This window comes from Mytilus californianus, unplaced genomic scaffold (assembly GCF_021869535.1).
Source record: "Mytilus californianus isolate M0D057914Y unplaced genomic scaffold, xbMytCali1.0.p SCAF_4, whole genome shotgun sequence".
Taxonomy (NCBI): Eukaryota; Metazoa; Mollusca; class Bivalvia; order Mytilida; family Mytilidae; genus Mytilus; species Mytilus californianus.
The window spans coordinates 17,823,433-17,833,494 of record NW_026262690.1 but is presented as its reverse complement, the minus strand read 5'-3'; the positions used below and the strand labels follow the sequence as shown (position 1 = coordinate 17,833,494).

General features: G+C 31.8%; 1 protein-coding gene across 4 annotated transcripts in view; it reads right to left on the bottom strand.

Moving 5' to 3' along the window:
* Positions 1-1,237: 1,237 nt before the first annotated feature.
* The window catches only part of LOC127737591 (uncharacterized), a 56,441-nt gene continuing 47,616 nt past the window's right edge, over positions 1,238-10,062 (bottom strand). For all 4 annotated transcript variants that reach the window (XM_052248422.1, XM_052248423.1, XM_052248425.1 and 1 more), the window contains 3 exons: positions 5,569-5,910; positions 3,345-3,656; positions 1,238-2,609 (listed from right to left, as the gene is read on the bottom strand). In XM_052248422.1, the coding sequence (XP_052104382.1) occupies positions 2,371-2,609; positions 3,345-3,656; positions 5,569-5,910 (893 nt within the window). In that variant the 3' untranslated portion in view covers positions 1,238-2,370. The remainder of the gene's footprint in view (positions 2,610-3,344; positions 3,657-5,568; positions 5,911-10,062) is intronic.

The window sequence follows — 10,062 nt, the reverse complement described above, 5'->3', positions numbered from 1 at the left end:
TTTTTTTTTTTTTTTTTTTCAACCATTTCTTGGTAAAAAGTTAAATCACAAAAATACTGAACTCCGAGGAAAATTCAAAACGTAAAGTCCCTAATCAAATGGCAAAATCAAAAGCACAAACACATCAAACGAATGGACAACAACTGTCATATTCCTGACTTGGTACAGGCATTTTCTTATGTAGAAAATGGCGGATTGAACTGGTAGTTTCTGTGGAGGAATTTGAGTGCTTGGCTAAACTTTATACCTTAAGTAATGCAAGATTGATGGCAGCTTCTGGGGAACACTATATTCACATTTATGTGAGTTTTTTCAATAAAAGATTAATTTATTTGCATGACCTTGGGTAGTCTAATTTTGTATGGACCTCCATGAAAGGCAAAGTTGTTGTTCTTCAGTTCAATCGTAAGCATTTTATTTAAACATTCGGTTGATGAACATTTCGCTATTCGAGCATCCCAAACTTCCTTTCATACATTTATGTCATCTTTATGTTGAATATTCGTGTACAGGAAGGGAACATCCAGTTAACTAGAAATAAACAGGTACCTCTGAAACTAGAAGTTCCTATTCATATCAGTATCATTTCACTCATATATATTGACACATATGGATAACATCAAAGTGGGATCTTTACAATCACATTTCCCAGCAATAACATACCTTCTGACCCATCGCATAGCGTTAGCAAATATAAGTTTATACTGAATACGCTAGTATATCCACATATACGAACTTTATTTATAGGTGTATACTCCTTACACAAAAACAGCTTAAGCAGGTATATGAGAAAGACTGATTGATTTGTACACATTCCTACTCATATTGCCCAATATATAATCTGATAGTTTGTAAATTGCCTCCTGGTAAACCGAGAAATGTTAATTTGGAATTGAGAAATGTCATCTCGGAACTCAGAAACTCTCGTTAGGCGGGCTTTATTTCTATATAATAAATACACTGGTACCACGGTTTGCCACATAAGTTTAAGATTTGCATCTTTTGTGCAATGACATCCGCGAAAATCACTAACCGAAACGAATCTTATTTAAATAATATAACTAAGACAAACAACAAACATGTGTCTTATTTTCGTTAGATAGATATTTTTTCTCTTTTTAAGTTATTATCATTTTGTATTTTCTATATTGTTTTATCTTATTATCATATTGGGTCAAATTACTACAACTTCAGCTGTTCTCATTATAAAATTAGAAAACAAAAACAACACAATTGACAAAGAAGACCTGATTTTAACCTTTATTCCACCATAAACAATTCTAAGAACTGAATATTAAACACTAGATGGCTATCACAGACATATACAAATTGTAACAATTTATTAGACGAGATTTCGTCGGTTAACAATCCAAACATTCGAAATATTTTGAAACAACAAACATCTAATATTAACACATAGCAAATAATACAATATTGACAAAACGGTAGAAATTACACACACACACATATATATAAGTCTACAACACATGACAGAGTAACAACAATGACAATTTTTTTGACTAAATGTCTTTACTATGGCGCGTACTGTATAAAGTAATAAATTCACAAATATCATTAATCTTCGACCAAGGATTCTGAAAACGCAATAAGAGATGGTTGATTGACGAAATCAACCTTATTATTCGGGTATATTGAAAACAAGCACTCCATCAGTCTGTTTTTTTTGAAACGACATTTATTCTACCAGATAAAATTCAGTTTCACTTTATAAGTGGGACAAGAGTGCCTCAATGATAATGAAATGAAGCCAGGTTATGAATGACTTTTATGTGAAAATAACATTGATATGAAACTGGGATGCAGAAATGCGTTATTATCCCTATATATAGAATATGATCCTAGCAACCAGACAGAACAGGTCTTATAGTCTTCTAATCACATATTCAGTAAGTAATTCTGGCATAATTAACTTTTTTAAGAAAGAACAATGATTTATTCATATTTTCTGAATCAATGCAAAACTCATGTCATTTCGCAATATATTTTATCAATAACGAATAAATCAGTCAACACGACAAACTTCTATTTATCATATAATGTTTCTGTATAAATATTCTTTAAAGTATTGGAAAAAGAAAAAAACAAAGGATACAAATTCAGATGAAGTTAAATTATGCTGTTATGGGATATGTAAAGTTTTGATTTTCGTCGAAAAATCATTTTCGAGCCAGGTAAAGGAATATGTCTTACGGTGTCCAACTTACATAAACAAATTTCACTGTTTCTTTATAACATCACTTTTCTGGACGAATATTACTAAGAATACGGTCATTTTATTTCTTAAACCGATGTTCAATGTATACTCTGTTCATTGTGTTAAATTGGTTCTTTGATCATATATTACATCCGCTATGCCTTGGTGCATTTTTCAAAAGACATAGCGGGTTGAAAAAATCTGTATGTTTTCCCGTCACAAATTTCATCATCAAAATGAACACAAGTGCACTCGCTATGTGACCAATATGTTGATGATGAGCAGTTCTGTAAAATAATGTCTCCATTTGAACACTGGTAAAATATATTACATATATGCTTGTCTTGAAAGTATGCTATACCATGTGGATCATCCTTGCAATTAGGTACACAATCTGTAAAAGAGGAACATGTAATGAGCTCTGTCTCTCATGAATGTCTATATAGATAAATAATTACATTAGATGTATGTTTCATTATTATACGTTAGTTTGATTGGCTAACAGCAATCTCGCGTCATTCTTCATTTCAAAATGAATTTCATGAATTGTAACATACATGATGACACACGTTTCCACAATAAAGTGCACAGGTAAATAAAAGAAAAAAATGATAGTAATCGTGTTTTCATGATCATAGCGAAAAAATGTAATTATAAGTATTGAATGCTTCTTAAAAAATTTACTTCGGTCAACGCTTTTACACCCCAGTGAATTTACAAAAAGAAGCATTCAATTCTTAAATGAACATAATTATATTCGAACATTAAACGTTTACTTTAAATAAATGATTGCAAACTTGTGTAAAATAAAGTATCACAAAGATAAATCATTTTATTCCCAACTAATCAAACTTCAAATCAGATTTATTTTGAGACAACCTACATTGAATTTAGTTGAATAAAAATTTAATCTTAATTTATGCATTCTGATATTTTGTCAGCTCAATCATGATAATAAATACATAAATTAGTCCTAAATAAACAAAATGCGCGGCCTTTGCTAATTTATTTAATGTATACGTTTGTAAATTTTCCGTTATGACACAGTCACTTATAAAAATGTCCTGCCTTTACTAAGAAGTCGTATACAGAACTAACAGATGTTGAAAATCATAAAAATAATACATACCAGCCCCTTCACAGACAGGTATGCCCATAGTGGATGTAAGGTTGGCAGCAAGTTCCGGGTCTGTCATAAGTGGAACACAAGAGATGGTCTGATTTCCTGAAAACCTCGATACAGGAATTATCACATCAGCTGATATTGTTGAGCTGTTTTTCTTATCGTTATTACCACATTCATTCATGGTAGGTATCAAACGTGACGATTCCCCATTGTTGACAATCAAGTCTAAATATCTGGCCTTGCAAGTATTCGTCATTTCACAATGAACATGAATACTGTCATTAATTCTGGTTACGCTGTGTTGTAGCTTTGGATCTACGATAAAAAAAAAAGACCTGTTCATACATTTGTAAAAGATAGCGTTAACAAACACATTCAATTACTAATACTTTTATTACAGAAGGTTGAAATTCAATATTTGTAAACAATACTCAGATACTACTCAAATACCACCCATGTCTTAAGAAACCATATGGAAGATTGTGTCTTTTGTGGCGTTGTCTCTGCCTCTAGTGTAGGATGTTTTGGGTTGAATCACGAATCGCTTCAAACAAAAGTCTGAAGTTTATTGAAGAGTTAGAGTAAAAGTCTGAAGTTTATTTAAGAGTTAGAGTAGGAGTCAGAATAATATTTTTTGGATATGGAGAGATGTCTGCCTGTGAAATTACTTTGTGAACAAGCAGATTTTAAATATTGCTAAGCGTGTCAATAAAATACAAAGCAGGGTTCATTTTATCATATTAATATGTTCACGCCCTGATATGCATGTAATATTTGCTTCTGGCTGTTAGTAGCTGCCACCGGTTGATAATTTCAACTGTCATAAATTAGAAAAAAATTTGGTTCGTGTTGCTCCGTCTTGTTTTTATGTTGTGTATTGTGTACTGTTGTTTGTCTGTTTGTCTTTCTTTTTTAGCCATGGCGTTGTCCGTTTATTTTCGACTTAGTTTGAATGTCTCAACAATAAAAAAAAACACCATACAGTACTATTGACAATAAAAGGTCCCGACATCAAATAATGTGAAATAATTTAAGCGAGAAAACAAATGGCATAATTTGTAACAAGAGAGTTAACTAAAAACAACTATGATCGATAAGGACTAACAGACAACCATTGTTCTACAGGCTCCTGACTTGGGGAAAAAAAATAACAAACACACTGAACTCCATGGCAAATTCAAAAAAAAGGAACTCCTCAATCAACGGAACAAGTGAAAAACAACTGACATATTCCTGACTTGCTTGTTACAGGCATTATCTGTGAAAACTGGTGGGTAAACCTTGTTTTATAGCTAGCTAAACCTCCCACTTGAATGCCAATTGGTTCTTAGTTATTATTGGACATTTTTGTTTATGTTGTACATAAAATAGAAAGATCTTAATCGAAATAAAAGATGGATGGTAGTTTTTGTTTTATCTACCCATTACTTGTCAAAACGTGGTAAATTAGAGCTTAATAAAAGGTAAAAATATTTTTGAGGAATTGAAAAAGACTCCTTAAAATGACCTTTTGTATATTTTTGGCATGGTTTAGTCAATAACAGCTGATAACAATAAAAATGAGACTGAGTTTGGCAATACCGAGCTTGATATGGTAATTTAACAAAAGGAATCATATGCACTTATGAAAGTATGAATTACCGAATGTGTCTGCATTTAAAGTTTCCTGAATATATCACTAACAGTACCAACGGTTTTTTTAGAACTCCTAGAGAGTCTGATTCTTATTTTGTTTGTCTATCTTTATTGCATCCTTATTTGAGTGTTTAATTTCGAAAAATATCATTCGTGCTAAATCAAAACCTTGGCTGCCATTATAGCTTTATAACAATTCTTGTAATTTATAAATAAACATACCCCTGTCGCAAGTCAGGAACCTCTGACCTTTGTTAGTCTTGAATGCTTTTAAAGTTTTTGTTGATTTATATGTTTCGTAGTTTAGTGTAACATCCATTTTTGCTGAACTAGTATACATTTGTTAAGGGGCCAGCTGAAGCCCGCCTCCAGGTGCGGGATTTTCTCGCTGTGTTGAAGACCCATTGGTGGCCTTCGGCTGTATCTGCTCATTGGTCGGGTTGTTGTCTCTTTGACACATTCCCAATTTCCATTCTCAATTATATATAACTTTTAGAGATCTCTCGATTTTTTCGTGATCTATATAAATTGTCATGATTTTTATACATGTTTATCACTTGTTTATTATTATGATTATTATTAATGTGTATACCTTTTAAACCTATTTCAACTTCGGCGGATGTAATATTTCCATCATCATGTTCTATAGTGATTTCGTAAATTCCAATATTGTCACATGTAGCCGTTTCCTTGAAAAAGCGAAATTGTCTGTCAGTTCTTGAAGAGTTGTAGTTGACTATCCAATCCCCATTTTGTTGCACAAAGTTATCAGATGACACATTGACATCAAACACTTCAAGTGCATTAAAATATTGTGATGTCAACTGTCTGACATGTATACTTGACGGGCTACTTGTAACTTTCTGTGTACTAGTATAAGAAATACATATTTGTTCTCCAATCGTTGCAGTAGAGATATCATTTTCACACTGACCTGAAAAGAAAAAAAAATCACACTAAGCCAAATAATAAGTGTAAAAAAGACACCATCTAAACGGGACAGGGATCGATCTACAGGGCTAAGACTTTCGGTGCACTGATAGGTCCTGTCATGGCAAACAAGCAGATTGATGGTTTTTGGGTGGATAATGATGTCCTAACAATCAATAAGTGCGCTCAATGGAAGGTGACACATCTTCTTTAGATGGTGCACCCATGTACCAACTATCAAAACCATATGTCAAGGTATAAAGATCATGTCACATACACGAAAATGTCCACGAAACTCTACTAGTTTGACAATATGGTTCAAAGTCAAGGTCATATGTAGGTTTTAAGAAATCCGCGACACACCTTGATTTGATGATACACCTTCATACAAAATAGGAGTAGTCAATGCTAAAGATTACAAAAGGCCAAGATTTTTTTTTTTATAAATTGAAGAACCAGAAGAAGAAATACTACTTAAACAGTATATCTCCTTTAGTCGAAAGGGACACACAAATAGAACAAAACATACATATTTGTTCGTAGGACACTATGCACAGCTTATCTATCATATTTTCATGTTCAGTGTACCACGAAATCATGGTCAAAACCCTAATTTGGCTTATATTTTTGAAAGTGCACATCATAATATGTGTTCTAAATTGTAAAAAGCGCAGGTAGATTATTTTCCTAAGTGACCTATATTTTTTAGAAATTGATCTTTAGTTATTAATAATGGAACAAAAAAGTATGAAAAAACTCCAAGGCAAATACAAAAAGAGGAAAGTCCATAAAAACTGACAAAATTTACAGCTATCAATAAACGGAACCAGTGAAAATCAACAGCCATATTTCTGACTTGCTACAGGCATTTTCCAAAGAAAAAGGTGGATTAAACCTGGTTTTAAAGCTAGCTAAACCTTTCACTTTTATAACATTTGTTTATAGTTCCATTATATTTACAAAATTTGGTGAGTAACCACAACACACATAATATGTTAATGTGACAATAATTGGGATCCAGCTGCAAAAACAGCATAAACATACAACACAGACATGCAACACAACTGACTAAAAAATGCAAAAAAAAAATACACTTATTAATCTATCAAAGACGCCTACAAAAAAGGTGTAGTAAATATTCAATTTGACAACGACGTCAACAAAAAAAAAATTTGTCGTTGATAGTGAATACCGTATATAGCTTACACTTTCTCGATAAATTGTATTCTGTATTATAGTATTGTCGTTTCATGTGTTTCATTCATAATTATCTTCTTTTACAAATGTATATGTACAATGTCTGAATAAGTAAAATTTCGCAATTCACCTTCTTGTTTTTCTTTTCATTTATGCATTGCCCAATAGAATGTAAAATACATGAGCTACTTGCTGACTCAAACAAGTGAATGTTAAACCTGTGGTAGTTTCTTTGGGTTGAAGCAAGAAAGCTTAAATATAAATATGAGGGTAGTCAAAATAAAAGCAACACTGTAAAAACCCTTTGTGCCTAAATTGCACTTCAGAACCGACCGCCACCAGGAATACCCAAAGTTAAAAAGTAAAAAACTCGATGGCGGGATGCATAAATACGTCAAAAGTAATACGAATATAAAAGCAAAAAAATAAATAAAAAGGGACACTAAAGTAAAATAAAAAGATACACAATTTCTACATGTAGAACTCAAAACCATCTTGTATTATTGTGAAGTACACACTGAATATTTATCTATTAGGTCTTGGTACTTTCCGATGAACTTTTTGAGAAAACCTTGTCTCATTAATTTTTTACTCGGACACCAATGACCTTCGACAAATAGATATAAGAAGATGTGGCATGAGTGCCAATGAGACAACTCTCCGTCCAAGTCACAATTTATAAAAGTAAACCATTATGGTCAAAGTACGGCCTTCAACACGGAGCTTTGGCTCACACCGAATAGCAAGCAGTCTAAGTAGCAGCTTCAAGCTCTCAAATATCGTATGAATTAAGGAATGTATACTCGGTACGCAGGTGAAGGAATATATTGCTGCTTGGATGAGGAAAATTGTTTTGATTTCGTTCTGATAGATTCTGGTACTGAGATGATCGCTGTTATCAAATTCTAGGTAAATGTCTAGAAATGATGCGGAGGAAGCTTAATCTGTGGGACCCAATCATTCGTACAAAACCTTGTAAAGTTTAGGTAACCAATACAAACAATATAAGTCCTCATATTTGTTGTTCATTGAAATACTCAATGAGGCCTTGAAGGACTTTTAGTTTGCTAAGATCTGATCATTATCAAAGGTAACGTTTTTGTACATTGGATTACCCGATTATTCATTTATTCCTAATTTGTTGATAAGACATTCGTAGTAATTGGATTTACAATTCACAAATCTAGAGATTCGAAGTTCCTTTTACGATACAGTTCAGACTTGAATTCTGTATTTTCTTTCAAGAGGCGCAAGACATCAAAAGAAGATTCAAACGTCATAAGACGAAGAGAGACCGAAATCGAACACAACAATCTACAAAACACTACATGAAAGACTGAGCTACACGCGTACGAACCCAACCAAAAAAAAAAAAAACAGGTGGGAGGAGGGGATGATCGCAATTCAAATAATCCATCCCTCTTTGCATTTACTGAACTCCATATATAAAAAAAAACAACAGTAAAAATGGTATATTAGAAACAACGATACGCACCAGGCATGGGGTAATGCAAATTTGTAATTGTAATGCATGGTAATGCATTACATTTTTCCAAGTAATTGCATGTAATGTGTAATGCAGCAATTTTATTACATGTTATTGTAATTAAATGCATTACTTTACCAAAAAGTTGTGTAATTTCATGCATTACATTGCATTACATGGCATTACTTTTTTCACATACTATATATCTTTAACAGATTGTTGGAGATTAAACTACAGCAGAATTTAAGATTTTTTTATCAACTAAGAACATAGTCATTTGTATATTGATTTTTTTATTTTCTATTGATTTTTTACACTTTACATAAATCACTAGAGGGAATTCGGAGATTATGCCTTTCCCCAGGTAGAACTTGAAAAGAAAAAAAGAAAGTGGTATAAATACTAGAATGAGCAAATTACAATTCTAAATGAATAATACAACACTGTATATCAGATTGAGTTCTTTTTTTCATTTTATTTTATACATTTTCCTGCATAAAAAGATTGATATTTGAAAAGCATTACTGTAAAAGTGTTCCATTGTTGTCAAAAGATCACATGATTAAATAACAGGTTATTGAACATTGTCATAAAACACTAATTAGTTTGTTTTACAATCAATCTTTTCACCATTTTGTCACTTGGTCATAAATTAAGCTCTATGTTTATTTTATAATTAGGAAAGAAATTCTCAGTAAATATTTTGATTGAAATTAAAAAAAAAACAAATGTATATTTATAAAATTAAAGTTAACATTGAGTTAAAATAAGTATTAAACTTCATCTCTGTAATTTCTTTTTCGAGAAAACACAGAGATGTATACCTTTAAACATTAAAACTAAAGATAGAAGAGCAATCAACTTTGATAGGTTTTGTGAAACAGTCGGGTAGTCAGAAATATCATTCCACATGAAACCTTCGAAATCCTTATGATGTTAAAATGTAATAATCGTATTAAATAGACTTTTTACATGTATACTTAAATTCAATTCATGGAACAGTTAACTTACTGCATATGCTAGAATCTATTGTGACTTCGTGTTGTTTTTCAAAATGTTTGATTTTTCTTTTCACTTGATAATAAAATTTACAAATGTAATGTGTAATTCAATGCATTACTTTGCAAAAGTAATTGTAATTTAATGCATTACTTTGATAAATGCATGTAATTGTAATTGTAATTTAATGCATGGTTTTGTCAAAGTAATTGTAATATAATGCATTACATTGCAATGTAATTTGCCCCATGCCTGATACGCACCAATCCCGGAAAATATGTAAAAGATGTTGAACAAAATATACATTAAAAACATCAAGCATTATTGTGTTTGACACAATTATCTATACTATTTTGCATGTAGGCATTCAATGCAGGACTACATTAACTATTGTCGTTTCTTTGGCAAAGTTAAAACAAATCTCATTCAAAGGATTTCACAAACATATCATATTTTACCAAAAATGGTGATTTT